Genomic DNA, 21,037 nt, shown 5'->3' with positions numbered 1-21,037 from the left:
AAATTATATATACAATTATATTTTGAAATTATAATGAATAATTTAAATGAGATTTAAGATTTTTTAAATTATTGACAATTTCTTTTAAAAAAATTATTGGAATCTAATTTTAAGATGAAGATAAAAGATGAAAACCGCCATATCTCATAAGTACACTTCTGATTATTGTAAATACATGACTTTAATTTATGGATTTATTATTTATTAATTGTTTAGTTTAGATTAATTTAATTTTAGCTTTGAATCTATTTTTTAAATAGTTAAATATATTATTTTTAATTTTACGAAATAATTGTGTAAACTTTTTATAATGTTAAATATATTCCGCTTTTAATTTATACTTTTTGATTGAATTAGTTTTACGTATTATTTTCTGTTTAATGTTATATATTTAATATAAAAAATATTGCCTACTTTTATTTTTTTATCCATTTTGCTTCCTTCGTTTATGCATTGTCACCGTTTCCCACTAACCACAATTGGAAAAGAGTGAGTGACCGCTTTCACCATGTCTCACTTTTTTTGAGTGCTAGACAGGAAAGGTTGATAAATTCTTATATGCTACAAAAATGTTATATTCATTGAACTCATCAAAATATAATATTCAATCCGGTACTTATTATAAGGTTTAATTAATTCATCAATTAAAAATAGTTAATTTTAAGAATATTGAATTTATTTTAAATTAATATATTTTTTAAAAACTATTAATGGGAATAAATCTAACAAACATTAATAGATTTTTTTATTACCACTTCATTCTAAAACTAAGACCGGCTTTAACTAAGAGAATCTTTCAAAAAAAGAAAATAATATTTTAGATTAAACTTTCTAATAAGTATTAAATTATACTTTTAATTTAGATCTTATAATAATAACAACAATTTTTTATATAAAAATATATTTTTTGGAAAAAAGTAAAAAATAAGTAATAAACAATAAAATATATTAAGAAACTAAATAAAACTACATTTAAATTATACATCAATAGATAAATATAAAACAATAAAATATAAATACAACAATATCATATTCACTAGGATTCTTTTATAAGGGAAACCTTACATTAGACAATATAATGGAAGGGGCATGAGTACTGTGAGTGTCGCAACTAACCGACAAATGTATCTTTATCTTGTGGTGGCCCATGCATCCTCTCTTAAGTGCATTGCTTTTAGTAATGCCATTAGTAGTTAGATTTATCCTTCATTTCCATTAATTAATACAAGTGGCAACCCTTTTTCACATCAAAACATATATATTAAAGCCATACGAGAAAAATGTAGTTTCTTTTTCTTTAGTGGAGGAAAAAAAAATGTAAATCAGATATGATGTGAGATTGCAAAAGCCACCACTACGAATGAAAATGAGTTTGTTGGGGCAATTTTAATTATACTGTCATTTGAGTCCATCCGCAATGATGTATACTATTAATTAATTGTATACGCTTATTTAAAAATATCAAAGAAACTACTTCTCATCCATGCGATAATTAAAATTATTTATACTAATTTTACAATGTTTTGTCATATCAAACTTATTTAATTATTATAATAATTACTTAAGAATCCTTAATGATGCAAAACGCATGATTAAATTATTAGATATAAATATAGTGGTGGAGAGTTTAGGTAATGTGTATATGGTCATAAATTCTAACTCAGTACGATCATTAAATACCAAAAAATGATTAAATATAAATTTTAACAAAAATTATCAAATATAACTGTTCTTTTAAGGAGATGGTATATATTATAGTTTATATTAGAGAGGAGATAAGGAAGTGAAAATATAGGAAACACATTTATAAACAAACAATTTATGTCTCACTAGCTAGCTACTTGAGCAGTTAAACTAACCCCAGTTTGTTATGCACCGAAAAAAAAAATCCACTATGTTAAACTTAAACTCTTAATATATACCTATATTAATTTTTTTAAGAGATACCTATATTCATTTTATTCTCTTAATAAATACATCATCATGTACTAGTTATTGTCGAAATTATTAAATTGTTTATTTCAAATGAAAACACGTTAATTAGTACTAAGATTGTTTATATTGACAACGGAATAAATCAGCCTTCATAAATTAAATATTTTAATTATTTTATAATAAATTTAATATACAATAAGAATATTCCTGAACTTATCTAATTTAATGTTAACTGCAAAAATGGGGCCAAAAAGAGCTAAGTAAGAACCACGTAAATAAACACATGGTAATTTTTTGTTTGGCAAAAAAGCATGATAATTATTATTTTCACCTCCCAATTTTATTAATATGATTTTCTTTATATATTTTTTCAATTTTTTTCTGAAAATTAATATTCAAAATGTCAAAATTTTAACACATTTCAAAAAAATACTTTCTAGAAATAGAAAAAAATTAATATTTCAAAAAAAATTCCTAGGAAGAACATCTATTAAAAAAATTGGCCTCTTAAATGAATTTTATACTTTGAGAAATTAGTATTTTGACTTTTAATTAAATACACATGGATTCAAAAGCTTTTGGATTTTTTTTTATATTAGATTAAGTGGATTTTGAATTTAATTTTAAAAATCTTAACCCAATTCAATGCAAACTAGCTTGTATGCATAAACCTACGAACACGTGTATACTCATATGAGAACAATTAAAAATAATCAAACTTTAATATATAAATAAAGTAGAAGAACTAATAAATTATAATACCTGTTTTTTTTTTAGAATGAGATCAATTGATACTAACTTTTAAACCATTAAATTTTATTTTTTATTAACAATCTTAAAAGATAGATTAAATGATTTTGTTGCTTTATATTTTGATAATAAAATGTTGCAAACACTCAATTGTAAAATTTTAATCAATAATTTTATAGTCGACAAAAAATTTACCAAATTAAATTAAAATAAACTTTAAAGAATATAAATTTCATATAAAACCTCAAAATTTCTATACCAGCCTAATAAATGAACTGTATATAACTATTTTGGACATTTTTCCATAAGGCACGGACATGGAAAACGAATTGGATAATGGATTTGTTGATTCTGCATCTTAACATTTTCCATTGCACAATGGAAAACGAATCCATTATCTCGTAAGGGATGTCATGACGTATTTCTTTTCGTTTCAAATCTAAGGCTAAGCCTATGTTCGTGGAGATCATCATGATTGCATCTTTACCCTTTTTCTAGATATGTTGAACCACTACACAATGGAAAAATATTCGTATTTGCTAAAACAAATGGAAAGTGATATTAAAGTTATTTTTCTAGAAGTTGTTAACAAAGAGGATAAAATGCAAGTGGAGTTTTCTTTAACTCATGATCAATCGTTTTAAATCGTTAATTTATTAAAAATAAAAATTAAACAAATTACAACCATATTTTTATATGATATAATTTAGTTTTCAATTTTTATGTTCAAAACTATATCAAACCAAATCCAACCATAAGTATATTAAATACATATTAATTTTCCATTCTACCAACATAGAAATTCAGTTAAAATATATTTTATTAAATCTATTTCTATTTTATGGAATGTATATTACTAAACTAAATGTACTGATTAGTAATTTGACTAAATTATGATTTATAATAAGATTTAATGCTCTAGTTATTTTTTATATTTATATTATGTATTTTAATTTTTACTTAATAAGTATTATTTATTGAATAGAAAAAAAATATTTCTAATGTTACTTTAGTTAACACAATGTCATTAACCAGTTGACTAAAAAAATAGAATTTAGCTGGTCTAAACTGAGCAAAAATAAAATAAATAATTTAGATGTTTGAAAAATCAGCTATTGATATTTCAGCAAATTGATAATTCATTATAAATATGCATATGTAATATTGACTATTATTTTGAGAAAATATTATATGTAATGTTTTTAGTTTTTACATTGTCATTGAATTAAAATTAACATGTATGGTAAGGTTGATGAGAATTTTTAATTGCATAAGATTAATGAGCTTATTTTTTAAGCACTTTTATTCGAATCCAAACTATAAACATAGGATGAGATTAATTTAATTTTGATATTATTTTTTAAAAATCATTCAAACCGAACCACAAATTTCTTTTATGATCAAATTAGATTTTTAAAAAAAATGATATAAAGCAAATTGCAATTATTTTTTGCTCACAAGCCTTTCTAAACCAAGCCACAAATCCTTATCAATGCCTAGTCTAGGTAGCTGAAATTAACCTAACCTAAGTTAATGCCTATTTGAATGCATTTTCTAAAAATACTTCTATAAGAGAAAAAATAAGTAGAGCAAAAAAAATGAATTTCTTCACAAGTTATAATAAATTTTTCTCTCGTGTAACTTTTCTAAAAAATGAGAGCATATTTACAAATTAACTAATTAATGGATAATTTATTTTAACTTATTGATAAACTCATTTTTTTTTCTTTTTTTTTTCTTCTTCTAGAAGTAATTCTAGAAAAACTTACTCAAACAGATCTTTAATGAATATGTCTTCTTATTCTAAATATATTCTTAAAAAATAAAAATAAAGAATATTGAAGTAATGAACTGAAATCGGTTGAGGATCTTAAGGTGATAATCAAATTATTAAGCGAAGCACAACATAAATATTTAATTTTACTTTGACGTTTGGGGAGGGAATGTGTGTATGAGTTCAGTTCATTTGGTTTTGGAATCGATTTGCTCTCATTGTGCTTGGGTGCAGAACTTGACCCTTATTTATTCATTTTAATTAGAATTTTGGTGTTCTATCGTTGAATATGATTCCCCCCATCCTCTTTGGGTCAAGGTTTTGCATCAAGTTGAAAGAAAATCGCGTCAAAATTCATACGTTCACGGCAAAACATGGTATATATGACTCAGCATCATATGATGTAATTAAGTAATCAATATGAACTCGTGATTAATATTAAAATTGAATCGTTTGGATAACATAAAAAAAAAATCAATATCTTCTTGAATCAATTTTTCTCTGAAACATATGTACATATGTATGTGTACACTACAGAGTCACTTTCTTAGATTAACTATATTAGAAAATAATAACACTATTTTTTTTTATAAATTATCCACGTCATCCAATGCCTTTGCCAAACCTTACTGCTGGTCCAATAACCCCTGCAACTTCAATTTCCATAAACTGAAGTCGTTGGAGCTGTCAAGTGACTCTCATAGCACTTGTTAGGAAATCATAGGTACAAGCAAAAACATATAGAAGCCTACCAAAAGAAAAAGTTAAAACATATACAAAATAACGTGAAGAAGGATAGAAAATATTAGAGCACACAAGTGCTTACACAACCAGATTCATTTATCACAATGTGTACCAATAAATAAATCAAAATATTGTATACTTAAATTTAAGGGGAAAATGTATCCGTTTAAAAATAAGTGGAAAACCATATAACAGTTTGATATCCAAATAGTTTATTTCATCTAAAAGTATTATATATAAACTCAAATTCAAATTTATAATTTCATAGTACGCTAACTGTATAATTAAGGACATGGATCCTCTGCAGCAAGTTTTTCTACAGCTTCCCTGTAGCCTCTCTATCTCTCTAACTTTCCTTCATTTGTTTTTCTTTGTCCTCTCTTTTCCTATGTTTTCTCTCTAACAGTGCAGGTAGAAGATCCATTTTAGTTATGTTCTATATAAGATATTTTTTTATTGTATGACTATAGATATATAATGATAAATTATAGAAATAGAAAAAAATTAAAAAAAATAATAATTTATTTATCACATGAAAAAGTGAATGTTAATGAGTGATTTAAGGACATGTAATTTAAAGAGCAAAAGAATATAAAAGTAATTCAAAACTTGATTTTTTAAAGTAATTTAAAATATTTAATAAAACATAATTAATATTTTATATGACATCCCTATTGATTCAATAGTCAATAATAGTAGTGTTTCATACCATATGAATTATATAGATAATGAATGTTGAAGATGAGAAGTAACTCTTAAAAGAGTTACTAGTGATTCTCTCTTCATGCCTAAGAGAATACATATATATTTCATACAAACATCGAGAGTTGGGGACACTTAACAAATGCCCAGAGCACATGCCTTGGAATGAAAGATAAATCGTATTCGAATTATCAATGTATGATTCATTTATTAATACATTTGTCAAATAGGTTCAGTTGACAGCAAAAATGAATTCAAAGAATAGGTTATTAGCAACAACAAAAAAACGGTCAAATCATCTACAAATAGTGCTCTAATTAGTAGCTGTAAAGCAAATGTTGATTGGTTCGTTCACGATGAAGATCAACATATGATTGGCATCGACTAGTAGCTACGAACATTAACACAGCTTCCTCCAGATCCTTAGTTATGTTTCTCTGGATAAACGTTATTACGTACTCTATTAATGTGGCTTCACAAGGCAACGTTAGGGGCACGTTGCTAGAAAGACCAAATTCTTCTTCTGCCAATTTGAAAAGCTCTCTGAAGATATTGTTGTTCAAATACAGCAAAGGAAGCACAAAGCGCCTCTTATCTGAGCTATACACAACAAAGTGACCCTTCTTCTCTGCTTTTGCTGCATTATTTTCTTGAGTCTTTGGCCATAGGATTCTCCTCATTTGGTAATTTGTGACCTCTTTTTGCCACTTCCAAGCCATTTGGATGATCTTTTTGGAACTAATCATATTCTTTTGATTACCTTTGATAATTATTGATATAGTGAACTATGGGATATGTGAAACTATGAAGTCGCTGGTTTTTTATATATAATATATAAGAGCCCCACTTAGACAATTTCTTCAATGCTGCTGATATTGTGCCTGCTTTCATGTGGAAGCGAAACCATGTGACGTATACATAAACATGTAGTAGAATTTGCAAGGGGTGCATGGACGTTGTTGTGGTCTTTAGGGAATGGATTTATATCAAGTGTGTCCCAAATCAATTTGACATGTATGCAATATTTGTGACTACCCACTTGCTATATGGTTTATTGGATCCAAGATAGGACTAAATGGTGGCCAAGAACCATAGGAAAAATAAACATTATTGTATTAACTCTTTCCAAAGTTTGTACGAGCATGTGCTCATGCCTTTAATTGTGAAATTTGTAGCCATTCGCCGACTAATGGACAATTCAAAGCCATGATGGTGATGGGCCAAATGAAAAAGGTAAGGAAGCGGGGCATGTTGGGCCCGAATTGTTTCTGAACTGTCTGACACAAGAATTTTATGGCTAAATCGAATGTACACTCTATAGTACTTTTTCACTGCATCAATAGTTTAAGAAAAATTATTTCAAGTTGCTCAAATAATTGTATAGATAGAGTTGGACTAGTATCCACTTGTGTATGTATGTGTGTGGAGAGGCTAAGCTCCACGACCAAAATATAATACTGCCTGCCAAGCTGAAGCTGAATATTTACTGGCCCTAAAGTACCAAGTATGAATCGCAATGGATCCCGTGTGTTTGTGAATCGGGTTTAATTTCACTGGTTGAGGGAAGAAAAATTAACCCTCTTGATTTTTATTTTTTTTATTTTATAATCTCACTCGTTGGTTTAGTTCAACGAAGATATAAATTTTGTCTGTTTTATTTCAAACCAACCATATTTTAAATTGATTTTTTTTTATAATAGTCTATTTCATAAAAATGTTTCAAAAAAGTTAAAATTCACAATAATACTTTAAAGTTTAAACGTGTGTGTAATATAAAATTTTAATTTCATTTTAAATCTTATAATTCGTACATATTCAAATAAAAGAAAAAGAAAAGTTTTGGTTTCAGTTATATTATATATAACAATAAAATAAATATCTAAGTATAGTTAATTTGAAAATTTATTAAGTAAATTTTCATAAAAAAACAAAAGGCTAAAATATATGTTTGGTCCACTAATTTATTTTTCAATTCTAAATTAGTTTCTTATGTTTTAAAAATTCTAAAACATCCTCTAAAAAATTGTTTTAGTAACACGTTAGTCTTTTTGTTAGTTTTAATCTAAACGGCTTTAAACCTATATCACCAAGAAGTCAATTGTGATTTCTCCCCATTAATTGTTAACATTGTTGCACCGGTTACACTTGTGGAGTTCACCTTAAATGACCTCAAAGGATATATTTTTACAATCAACTGAAGAGAGTGCAAAAGAGTACTAATTTTGTGAGAAAAAAATAACATATTTTATCAAACTTGTTTAATTCAACTTATCTGAAACAAATAATACCTTTTTTTTTACATTATTATGCTTCAAAAGCACAACCTTCTTACTAATGGGTCATTCGTGAGAGTATTATATATATATGTTTAATTCTTCTATCTATATAATGTCTCGGATTTAAAATTTATGTATAGAAACAATCTGTGTTCGGAAAGCTAGCTAAATTCAACAGTGTATATTCTCATCTCAAACACAATTATTTCTCATAAAAATATTTGTGATCTTAAAAAAAACTATTAATATTAATCAATTCACTCGTTAACGATCTGTTTGACATGTGAGATATATATAGAAAGAGAAATAGAGGGCAGATGATAGAAAATGATGCGCGTTGTTGTTGTTAAAAGAGAAGAGAGAGAAAAATAAAATAATTTTAAGATATTATAGAGATGAATCAATTAACTTGTTTTTTTTTTTTTCAATATACAATCAATTAACTTGTTAATTTGATAGTAAACCATATAATGATCATATAATATATACATATATATTCGTTAAATCATAAAAGGACTTGGATGCGAAAACTGACAAATATTATTTGATGCATGACGTGACAGTTTGTCTCAGATATAAATGGTACAGAAACATATTTTTATAGACGCAGCATCGTATGGCTGTATGTATGACTATAAGGAGATCATTTTGGAAAGTATAGAGGAAAGGGTATTCTGCAGTAAAACTGATTTTTATGATTTTATGGATGGCATGTTCAAGATATCAATAGATTGATATATATATATATGTACGGCTATTGCTGGTATAGTATAGTGGTATACACATATTTGATCCTTATCCTAAACAGAAAGGTAGAAAAAATCGTGAGAGAATCAGAGAAATTATACTTAAATTCGTTCTCATATTTAATTACAAAACTGGTTCTGAAGCATCAGAACAAGCAATAGTGGCTCTACAAATTTAATGATTTGTATTAGTAATATATATTGTATACACACAAGTTCAAAATCATCGCTTCAAAAGCCATAGATAATCATTGGCTCGTTGCTCTGCCTAAGACCACGCGAAGATGATGATGATGCCTCGTGGTGGCATGCAACCATTGAAGTGATCAAAGCTTTCTCCACTTCTTCAGGAACGCGTTCTCGAATTAACGAGATTACGTAGTCCAAGAACACGCTATCACAAGGCAGCGTAATAGGTCCATTGGAAGGTAACCCAAACTCCTCTTCGGACCAATTCAGTAGCTCTCTGAACACGTTCGTGCTAAGGTACTTAAGGGGAACCTCGAATCGCTTATGATCGACGCTGTAAACAACGAAGTGTCCCTTATTGGCTGTGGATGAATAATGCATATGAACATTATTATTATGGTTCCTTGGTGGGTATGAAATTCTCTTGCGATTTCCCACTGCCATTTTCTGCCACTTTCTTGCCATTTCAATGAGTCTATTTGCGCTGATCATGATGGAAATTTGTGAGGACTTGAAGAAAGGGATTGTGGAGTTAATTGGTGCAATGAAAATCCTGAATGTGAGAGATTGTGTTGAATGGGATATCAATCGTTCTAGTATTTATAGGCACAAAATTAGACAGCAGCATATGCTAGTGTGTCCGGGGTGTTGTGCTGATATGGTACATGTGCCACGTGGCATCATACACAAACCACATAACAGGCGATATATGTGAAATCTGGTTGTAGAGTCATTTATTCCTAAACATATTTGCCACAAAAGCTAAAGATGAATGCTTGCATCGTTTTCTTCCTAGAAGGTACACGAACCATACATTACATTAGCATTTTAGGCCCAATTAGCTATGCCCCCCCAAACAGGCATCTGGCCGGGAGGTAACATATACCTAAACTAATTGAAAGATCATATAGGATAAATCCACACTATTATACACTTTTTATAAGATGCATGAATGTCAACAAAGATCAGAAATTAATTAAAACAGTTATATATCTATAAAGTCTTTGATACATCAAATCGCATGTCTACCATTAATATATAACACCACATGGCTGACTGTTTACATATATAGGGAGGCACACATACACAACTTTGATGATCATTGTAGCATAGATGTTCAAGTGAAAAATGTAAATGTTTCTATAATAATTTTCCTCCCATAACTTCACATATTTTTCATTATCATTTTTCTCTCTCCTTTCTCTTCAAAGAAAAATCAGTATTCGTAACATTAAAACAATCTACTTTGTATTCAAAATATATCAGAAAAATGTAAATTTTTTTAGTGTGTACCTAAAAATCTTGAAGAATTAAAATTTGCTTTTAATTGTGTGAAGGCTCGTGTATCCATATTGAAACGAATTTCAACTATCATGTCTTTAATAGGTAGAACTAGACAAAAAAAAAGTCCTCTTAAATATTCTGGTGGTTGCGAGCCTCGTGGGCAAAGAGAAGCCAAAACCGGAAGGAATAGTAAGAACCATATGTATTAGGAAATATCTTCTACATGATTGCAAATATGCTGTGTATATATTTACTTTCCTATGTTACCTTGATTCTATATTTATTTACCTTATAATGCATAGAATAAATCAGATGCCACTGATTATGGATCACGTCTGTCATGCCTTAGAATTGGTATAGAACATTCTTGTACATGTATTATATATATCATGCAAAGGATCAATGAAATAACAATATATACATATTCTATTTCAATTTGCCTTGCTATTATCATACCCTACATCTTTACATTGCTGTCTTAAGATGGTATCAGAGCACGATCTAGAAAATGAAATACCATCAAAAAAATTCACCTCAAAAACAACCAAATAGCAGTAGCAACAATTCAAATAACAACAGTTCTAATATGGATTCCTCAAATCCATACTATATCCATCCTTCAGATCACCCTGGTCATTTGCTTGTCCCAATAAAACTGAATGGCACCAATTACCCATCATGGAGTATATCGATGATCCATGCCCTCACAGCCAAAAACAAAATAGGCTTTATCAATGGATCCATCAAAGCACCATCAGCAGTAGATCAATCTGCAGAGCATGCCCTATGGAATCGGTGTAACAGCATGATTTTATCATGGCTCACCCATTCTGTAGAACCCGATTTAGCCAAGGGAGTCATTCATGCCAAGACTGCGCATCAGGTTTGGGAAGATTTTAAAGATCAGTTCTCACAAAAGAATGCTCCAGCAATATATCGGATTCAAAAGTCCTTAGCCTCTATATCCCAAGGCACCATGGCTGCCTCAACGTACTTTACAAAAATCAAAGGCCTTTGGGATGAATTAGAAACATACCGCACTCTTCCTACTTGCAACCAGATGAAAGCACATGATGAACAAAGGGAAGAAGATCGCTTGATGCAATTTCTCATGGGTCTTAATGATACCTACAGCACTGTTCGCACCAACATTCTCATGATGTCACCATTACCCAATGTGCGACAGGCCTACTCTCTAGTCATTCAAGATGAGACACAGCGCCAGATGACTTCCGAAACAACGGAGAATTTCTCCATTGCCGCTGCAATCCATAGTCATCCAGACAGCCTCTCCAACAAATTTGTCAAAGACAAACACTGTGAGCACTGCAATAGAGATGGCCATACAATTAGCAATTGTCGGACTCTAAAATTTTATTGCGATTTTTGCAATAAAAACGGGCACACAGAGGATCGATGCAGAATTAAAAATGGGACTTACAACACAGGAACTCAAAGCAACAAGCACATCCAATCACAACAGCGACAACAAGGGCCTCGAAGCACTGCACCTAGGACTTTCTCTGCTGCCAATGCAGCAGATTCTTCCAAAAATGCACTTGAGCTATCTGCAGAACAGCTTCAGCAACTTGCCCGCGCATTGAATATGATGTCTCCAAACAATACCTCTGGTAATAGCAATGCTCATGCAAATGCTGCAGGTCTGTCTCTTTTCTCTAATGCCTCAATTAATTCTGTATTCACCAAGCCTTGGATTTTGGACAGTGGAGCTACCGATCATATCACATCTGATTCTACATTTCTCTCTGAAACAAAATTTCCATCCATACCTTCTGTCAATTTACCTACTGGGTCTTCTGCTCCAATCACATCTATTGGAGACATGTCATTCAATTCCAATATAACCTTAAAAAATGTTTTGTGTGTTCCTTCATTTCGGTTAAACTTGATGTCTGTTAGCAAGCTCACCAAATCTCTAAATTGTTGTGTCATTTTGTTTCCTGACTTTTGTGTGTTGCAGGACTTGGCTACGGGGAAGACGATTGGCTCGGGTGAACAATGTGGTGGTCTTTATTACATGTCTCCATTACAAAAAATACCTGTCTCTCATCAAGTTTCTCAGCCCTCAAATATATGGCACATGCGTCTTGGACACCCATCTACATCTCGCCTCAAATTATGTTCTCCTTTATTGTCTCCAAACAACATATCTTTTGAGAATAATTGTAATGTTTGCCCTATGGCTAAACAGACTAGATTTCCTTTTCCTTTAAGCACTATATCAACTCATGCTCCTTTTGATTTATTACATTGTGATATTTGGGGTCCTCATAAAGTCCCCACACATTCAGGGGCACGTTTTTTTTTAACTATTGTCGATGATTTTACAAGATGCACATGGGTATTTCTTATGCGATACAAATCAGATTCTCAAAATATTTTGAAATCCTTCATTCATTTTGCTTATACCCAATTTCAAACTACTGTTAAAGCAATTAGAGTTGACAATGGTTCTGAATTCATGTCCATGAGAGAATTCTTTCAATCTCATGGGATAGAATATCAACGAACTTGCGTTTACACACCACAACAAAATGGAGTTGTAGAACGCAAGCATCGTCATATTCTAGTTGTGGCACGAGCATTACTATTTCATTCTCATCTACCTCTTGAATTTTGGGGAGAATGTGTATTAACTGCTGTTTACCTTATAAATCGTTTGTCATCCCCATTGTTATCCAACAAATCACCTTTTGAATTATTATACAATAAGCCACCATCATTTGATCACTTGAGAGTGTTTGGTTGCTTATGTTATGCTACTATTGTCCAACCTACACATAAATTTGATCCTCGTGCAAAAAGGGGTATCTTTGTTGGATATCCTACTGGTCAAAAAGGTTATAAAATTTATGATCCTGAGACAAAGACTTTCTTTGTGAGTCGTGATGTCAAATTTTGCGAAACCAATTTTCCTTCCATTCCAAACACATCTGAACCCAACCTAACTTCATCTCATCCTTCATATGAGGCCATTGATGATTGGCCTTCTCCTACACCATCTCATCATCAATCACAACAAACTGGTATACCTTCTGCACATGAGCCAAATTATCCTTCACACCTAACTACCGAAACATCTTCCGCTGCCTCACCTATAGTTGAACCAACTCTACCTACTTCCCACACTTCAAACACTCCAACTCCCTCCATTCCCCAAGTTCGGCAGTCTCTCCGTGACAAGAACCCCCCGATATGGCATAAAGACTACCACATGTCCACACAAGTCAATAAATCTCCCTCAGAGCCAACTTCTGGGTCAGGTACTCGGTATCCTCTTTCACATTACCTTTCATATTCACGCATTTCTTCTTCACATTGTGCTTTTTTAGCTAACATTACAGCCCACACAGAACCATAGTCCTATGATCAAGCTGTCCATGATCCACATTGGCAAGATGCAATGAATGCAGAATTAGAAGCATTAGAACAAAATAACACATGGAGCCTTGTACCTCTTCCTTCTGGTCATAAGCCCATTGGTTGCAAATGGGTATACAAAATAAAGTACAAATCTGATGGCACGATAGAGCGCTATAAGGCACGCCTTGTTGCTAAGGGATATACTCAAGTTGAAGGCATTGACTATCAAGAAACCTTTTCCCCTACTGCCAAGGTCACTACTCTTCGTTGTCTTCTCACTGTTGCAGCTGCTCGTAATTGGTTCATACACCAATTAGATGTGCAAAACGCCTTTCTTCATGGCGATTTGCATGAGTTAGTGTACATGGAGCCTCCACCTGGTCTTCGCCGACAGGGGGAGAACGTTGTATGTCGGCTCAATAAGTCACTCTATGGACTCAAACAAGCATCAAGAAACTGGTTCTCTACTTTTTCTGAAGCCATTCAAAAGGCTGGTTATCAACAATCAAAGGCTGACTACTCCCTCTTCATCAAATCTCAAGGTACTTCACTCACAATTGTTCTTATTTATGTTGATGACATACTTCTCACGGGCAACGATCTTCAAGAAATGAAACGCCTTAAAGAGTTTTTTCTCAAGCGTTTCCGTATCAAAGATCTTGGAGATTTGAAATATTTTTTGGGCATTGAGTTTTCTCGTTCCAAAGAAGGTATCTTCATGTCTCAAAGAAAATATGCTCTAGACATTTTGCAAGATTCGGGACTGACAGGCGCTCGCCCTGATAAATTTCCAATGGAACAAAATTTGAAACTAACTCCCACAAATGGAGTGGTACTAAATGATCCAACCAAATATAGAAGGCTTGTTGGTAGGTTAATTTACCTTACTGTCACAAGACCTGACATTGTATATTCTGTCCAAACATTGAGTCAATTCATGCATGAGCCAAGAAAGCCTCACTGGGATGCTGCATTGAGAGTCCTCAGATACATCAAAGGCACACCTGGACAGGGCTTACTATTTTCATCTGCTAATGACCTTACCTTAAAGGCTTTTTGTGATTCAGATTGGGGAGGTTGTCATGCCACTAGAAAATCTGTTACAGGATTTTGCTTTTTCCTTGGAAATTCTCTCATCTCATGGAAGTCTAAGAAGCAAGTTGTTGTCTCTAGATCATCAGCCGAATCTGAATATCGAGCTATGGCTAATACATGCTTGGAGTTGACCTGGCTACGGTTCATATTACAAGATTTAAAAGTCCCACAAGATGCTCCAACACCATTATTCTGTGACAACCAGGCAGCTCTACACATTGCGGCGAATCCTGTATTTCATGAGCGTACAAAACATATTGAAATTGATTGTCATATAGTACGGGAAAAACTACAAGCTGGGATGATCAATCCTTCTTATGTGCCAACAAAATTCCAGCTAGCAGATGTGTTTACAAAAGCTTTGGGAAAAGATCAATTTGTGACATTGCGCAACAAGTTGGGACTTCACGATATTCACTCACCAACTTGAGGGGGAGTATTAGGAAATATCTTCTACATGATTGCAAATATGCTGTGTATATATTTACTTTCCTATGTTACCTTGATTCTATATTTATTTACCTTATAATGCATAGAATAAATCAGATGCCACTGATTATGGATCACGTCTGTCATGCCTTAGAATTGGTATAGAACATTCTTGTACATGTATTATATATATCATGCAAAGGATCAATGAAATAACAATATATACATATTCTATTTCAATTTGCCTTGCTATTATCATACCCTACATCTTTACATTGCTGTCTTAAGAATATGTTCCTAATGGATAAAAAATACAGCAATTTTGTTCTAATTGATAGAAACATTAAACACAATATTAATGTTAAGTGTCATTAAAAACCATATGGAAAATATTTTATATCGTAATTTGAATAAATCTCTAAAGTGTTTGATAAGTTAATCTATAAATATTTAGTAAAATTACATGTTAAAGCGGTTGATAAGTGTAAAATAACATAAATATACATATTTAAATTATACTTTTTATATAAAATTTAATTTAATTGTATTGATAAAAATATATTTTTGGGCATTTATAATTTATTTATTTTAATTAACTTTAAACTCTTATAATTTTTATTTATAGAAAAAACAATTTAATTAATTATATTGCTTAACTTCAATTATTATATTTTTTTCATATTGTATATTCTATTGCTAATCTTATACAATATCTTATAATATTTTTAATCAAGGAAGTTTAGCTTAAGTGATTAAATAATATATTTAAATTGTAATAAATTTATTAATATTTAAATTCGATTTCGATGAATAAAAATAAAAATAACACACTTAAATAAATGTCATTTTATCATATTCATCTTTTTATATAATTTGATTATGTTGGTTTGTGTAATGGTTAAAATATCCGAAAATGTAACAAAATCTACCTTATTTTAAAAGGATAAAATACAAATTCAATAAACATTATAAAGATAAAAATGAAATAAATATAAAAGGCAAGAAGTTAATGTGTAAAAAAAATGCTACAAGTTAATAAAAAGAATCTTGTTTGTCTGACATTGTTTTTAGGATTAAACAGAATTTTCAACTATTAAAAAAAAGTTAGAAGTTAATCTCCTTAGCAATATGGTTATGCACTTAAAAAAAGGGAATAGGGTTATGATTTATTCAATTTTTTGCGTGAAGGGTAATCTTTCTTAATTAGAGAGAATTTTATTTTGCCACTCATGAACGTCAACTCCTTTTTATGTAAGGGAACAGGTCCTATAGGACTATCACATTCTCATTCCATTCCTTTCACTTTTTTACACCTATAACCTACTGGTTTAAGTATTACGAGTAAGATAAACCTATTAATAAAATTAAAATTTTACATTAAGATAAACACAATTACTTGTTTAAGTTCTCCAAAAATATAGAAAAAGTGAGAGTATTCTAAGTAAAAATAAAATAAAAAAATCAACCAAATCCCAACTATTAAGCTATTTACCATTGCTTTGTTATAAGATATTTGAAAATTGAGACATTTGGCTTGAATAAATGAATATATATTTGACAGGAAGCAAAAGACGAGTACTGTGTTATTGCTATATCACAATTTTACACTGTCAAAAGAATTATGTTGCAACAACTGTCAAAGCATATGTTGGCCAATAAATAAAATGTAAACTGCTCCAAGGACACCAATAATAACATTGTTTCAATAGACACCTGTCAAAAAATTAAGGAAAATCCCTTGTACATTGATTTATTATTTAGATAATAGAATAGACACCACCCATCAGCACAACAACACTACTATTGAGATTTGTTGGACTGCAGGGACTGCAGGGAGTATAATAGCAGCTAATTGTGGTTTTTAGTAAAGTGAATGATTTGGATCTGCAAAAAGTATTGGGGCCTAATGTAGCGATCTGAATAGATCCTTCTTTTCATTTTTGTAATGTTTGGACAAGCACTGAGGGGTAAGCTGAATCACCGACAGGTGTGGGTAAAATGTGTATGATATTATGGCCTTTTTTCTATTCCATTTGTTTGTATCCCTTAAGAAAATATTTGGGCTAATGGATCTATTTGGGTCTTATTAGAGGGTTGGGTTTATCTCTAGTGGACTAAGAGAAGAAATTAGTACAGTAAACAAAATACAATATTGGCAAAATGATAAATAGATAAATAGGTTCAGAGAAGATAAAAAAAAAATGGGAATGAAATGGAAGTAATTGGTTCACGTTCTGCTGAATTTTATATAGATATGCACTTCCATTACTTGCTTTATATTTAAAATGTTGCTTGTACAAGTGTTTTTACATGGTATTCCTTTATATATATGTACACTAATACTAATGCTCATCCGTAGTAGAAATAGATTGTGATTCTACACAATTTTTATTTGTAACATTTCGAGTTTAAATCTTAAACAGTACCTAACTAGTATCACCAGTAATCTAAGGATTGGTCTCACAAGTCACTTTTCCAATAAAAATATCTGGCCGAAAACAAATAAGAAAAAAAAATGCTCCTATTTCTTGTCTAGAATGACCAGTCTGTGTGTATAGTAATTCAAAAACAGTGGAAAGAGTGGAAGACCGATGGTTTATCACAGATGCCAACTGCTATACCGTGTCTCTGAAGATTTATCACAAATTATTCCACCTCAGTTCCCTGTTACACAACTCAATGATTCAATTTCAGATTCCAATATACGCCATTTGTTTTGATATAGAAGAAAAAATTAACACCAAAGGAAGTAAGAGACGTTCACTTCCGAGATACTACTAGAAAATGTTTTAGCTTTTACTTAATCAACTTTTTTTTATTCTTAAAAATCAAAGACAGATATTAAAGATTTACAATAATTTATATATATATATATATATATATATATATATATATTATTTATTCAAGTTAAATTCCTTAGTCATTTACCAACTTTCATAACATTTACAACTTATTTTAGTTAATTTTATAAGAAAATAAATAGCTGGTGATAATAATGAAATTAAAACGAGAAGATCACATTTTGAATCGCATCATATCGAATCAAATATATGACTAAGTTTGATCGTATCCTTACTTGGCAAATGGGGTGTGAGTTGTAAACTTTGTTCCTAAATTCCCACTCATGAACAAGCAAACAATCATTTCCCCATCCCTACCTTCTTAAAAGCTTCATTTCTTTTTGTCTTTTGGAACGCCATACGCGGAAACGTTATAAAAAATCAACCAACATGCCACAATACCTCGTTTTCTGTTTTTTTCCTATTTGATTTTAATTTTTCTATACATATTTGTTGGTATCTTGATTCCCGCGCTGCAGTGATGCACAGCTGTTAAACTAGAGACACCAAGATATTGTTTTGTTCCCCTTCACAATGTGTGGTGATTTTTAAGCCATTGACTATAGGTGACAAATAAAAGCTAATTAAATGGCATTTCAAAAAAGTTAAATTAACCCTTTTTTTTCCTTTTTTCTTCTTGTATGTTCCAAGCCTTAGTTTATTAGTTCCACAAACGAAAGTGGGAAAGGAACTTCCGAAAGTGTGAAAAAGTTTTGGCACCAAAACATAATCATCACCTCGTAATCAAGGTCCATCTTCATCATCTAGTAACAGTATAGTAGCACTTGCCACATATAAGGGAAAAGGCACAACACGGCCACAGTTAAATTAATTAAAAGAAAGAAAACACGTTCTAACAGTTAGCACGCACACATAGAGAGAAACAGCTGTTTGAGATTGGCGCATAGATACGCAGGGTCGGTGAGTGAAGTCAGAAAGTGACCCCATTTAGTTTCTTTGTGCAGCCGCGTTCGCTGAGTGCGTGTCCCCTTTCATTTCATTCTTATCTGATACCAATGCCTTTTTGGAAAATGCTGACCTGTGACCCTATATTCCTGAGTGTACCCTGCTAGTATATATACCTCGCTTCTTCCCCTTGCTTTCTGAACCAAACAACAAATATTCATGGCTTTCTTTATTCTCTCCTTCCTCTTCCTTCTTCTTGTTTCATCTGCCACTGCTTGTGATCGCTGCTTGTATCAATCCAAGGCTTCCTATTTCTCCAAAGCTTCTGCTCTTTCATGTAATTAACAACATTCATTATTATTATTATCTTCAATTTCAGGCCAAGTATAGAATGATCATACTAATTTAATTATTATGTGAATTAGCTGGGGCATGTGGGTATGGCTCTTTGGCACTAGACATAAGTGGTGGACACCTTGCAGCTGGTGTGGATTCTCTCTTCAAAAATGGAGCAGGTTGTGGTGCCTGCTTTCAGGTGGGTGTGTGTACAATTATCAGGACCACGTCCAACCAATTTTTATTTCATTAATTATTATTGTCATGAGAGTAGTCTAATGAACATTTTTTTTAATGTAATTAATGGATGATATGCTGCAGATAAGATGCAAGAACCCAACTCTATGTAGCAAAGAAGGTACCAAAGTGGTATTGACTGATCTTAATCACAACAATCAAACTGATTTTGTGCTAAGCAGCAGAGCCTTTGCGGGCATGGCTCAAAAGGGTATGGGCCAACAAATACTGAAGCTTGGCATTGCTGAAATTGAATACAAGAGGTAGGCCTAAATCAAATCAACTTTAGTTTTAGATAAGTTTTATTTTATCCTTTTCTTTCTTGCTTTGCGAGTGGTTTTGGTTTTGGTTTTGGTCCGTCCCCACTTCCCACCTAACGGCCAGCGCCACCGGCCCACCCACCACCTATAGGGAACAATCAATGTGGACCAACGTTTAACTATGGAATCCCTAGGACAATCATGTGCCACTTTAGTTACAGTAACGTTCTAATGTGTTTACTATATAATAATGTATAAGGTCAGATATTTCATGACCCAATATTAATTTTATTATTATGTTTATTATGTGGCCTCAGCTAAGTGGAAGTAATTACTAATTATATAAGGTCAAGGTTTTCAGTCAAAGGAAAAAAAAATAGATAAGGTCAAGATTGAAATGAATGTTCATGCATCATATTTGCATAATTTTCTATCACCGAATACTGACTCTTTCTGCTTTGGTGTTTAATGGAGCAGAGTACCTTGTGATTACAAAAATCAGAATTTGGCCGTTCGAGTTGAAGAATCAAGCAAGAAGCCTGATTACTTGGCAATTAAATTTTTGTATCAAGGGGGACAAACAGAGATAGTAGCCGTTGATGTGGCTCAGGTGTGTTGCAAGACATAAAACATTATTTGTAATTTGGTTGAATAAAATTATGCTAACTATTATTTATTAGGTTGGGTCTTCAAACTGGAGCTTCATGAGCAGAAACCACGGGGCAGTATGGGACACAAGCAGGGTACCCCAAGGCGCATTGCAATTTAGGTTAGTGGTAACGGCAGGGTATGATGGCAAGTGGATTTGGGCAAAGAAGGTCCTACCTGCTGATTGGAAAAATGGACTTATATATGATTCTGGCCTTCAGATTACTGACATTGCACAAGAGGCTTGTTCCCCCTGCGATGATGGGACATGATTCTTTGCTGAAAAATAACTCACATATACGCATAGATAGTAGGCATCAATTTTATTAATACTATACTATAGGCTCACAATGCAACTTATAATAATACTAAGGAATCATGGACTAGCTTAATAAATTTGAAAAGCATTCTTATTTGTAAACCACTCTCCACTTCGTTACTTTATATTCTTTCTCATTGTAAGTTGTAACCAACCAAAATAATATATTCTTCCTTTTTGGAG

The 21,037-nt window shown here is 31.5% G+C and overlaps 3 protein-coding genes across 3 annotated transcripts; 1 reads left to right on the top strand and 2 right to left on the bottom strand.

The window, feature by feature from the left end:
- Positions 1-6,222: 6,222 nt before the first annotated feature.
- Positions 6,223-6,624, bottom strand: LOC100803097 (auxin-responsive protein SAUR64). The gene has a single exon (XM_003538902.2). The coding sequence runs from the start codon at positions 6,622-6,624 to the stop codon at positions 6,223-6,225; it is 402 nt and encodes a 133-aa protein (XP_003538950.2).
- Positions 6,625-9,158: 2,534 nt separating this feature from the next.
- On the bottom strand, positions 9,159-9,581 carry LOC100802572 (auxin-responsive protein SAUR68). The gene has a single exon (XM_003538901.4). The coding sequence runs from the start codon at positions 9,579-9,581 to the stop codon at positions 9,159-9,161; it is 423 nt and encodes a 140-aa protein (XP_003538949.2).
- Positions 9,582-19,255: 9,674 nt separating this feature from the next.
- LOC100305884 (putative expansin-like A2) lies at positions 19,256-21,037 on the top strand. Its single transcript, NM_001251264.2, has 5 exons — positions 19,256-19,391; positions 19,480-19,589; positions 19,712-19,890; positions 20,365-20,497; positions 20,568-21,037. Exons 1-5 carry the CDS (start codon positions 19,274-19,276, stop codon positions 20,805-20,807), a joined length of 780 nt encoding a protein of 259 aa, NP_001238193.2. The 5' UTR covers positions 19,256-19,273; the 3' UTR covers positions 20,808-21,037.

Source organism: Glycine max, chromosome 11, assembly GCF_000004515.6.
Source record: "Glycine max cultivar Williams 82 chromosome 11, Glycine_max_v4.0, whole genome shotgun sequence".
Taxonomy (NCBI): Eukaryota; Viridiplantae; Streptophyta; class Magnoliopsida; order Fabales; family Fabaceae; genus Glycine; species Glycine max.
Note: the sequence above shows the minus strand (reverse complement) of the source record. Positions and strands in the feature narration are given on the sequence as shown.

Bases quoted from the DNA above. Each gene is read 5' to 3' on its own strand.
- LOC100802572 (XM_003538901.4), bottom strand. From the start codon at position 9,581: ATGGCAAGAAAGTGGCAGAAAATGGCAGTGGGAAATCGCAAGAGAATT.
- LOC100305884 (NM_001251264.2), top strand. From the start codon at position 19,274: ATGGCTTTCTTTATTCTCTCCTTCCTCTTCCTTCTTCTTGTTTCATCT. The intron at 19,392-19,479 runs GTAATTAACAAC...TATGTGAATTAG, and splicing joins CAAAGCTTCTGCTCTTTCAT to CTGGGGCATGTGGGTATGGC. The intron at 20,498-20,567 runs GTGTGTTGCAAG...ATTATTTATTAG, and splicing joins TAGCCGTTGATGTGGCTCAG to GTTGGGTCTTCAAACTGGAG.
- LOC100803097 (XM_003538902.2), bottom strand. From the start codon at position 6,624: ATGGCTTGGAAGTGGCAAAAAGAGGTCACAAATTACCAAATGAGGAGA.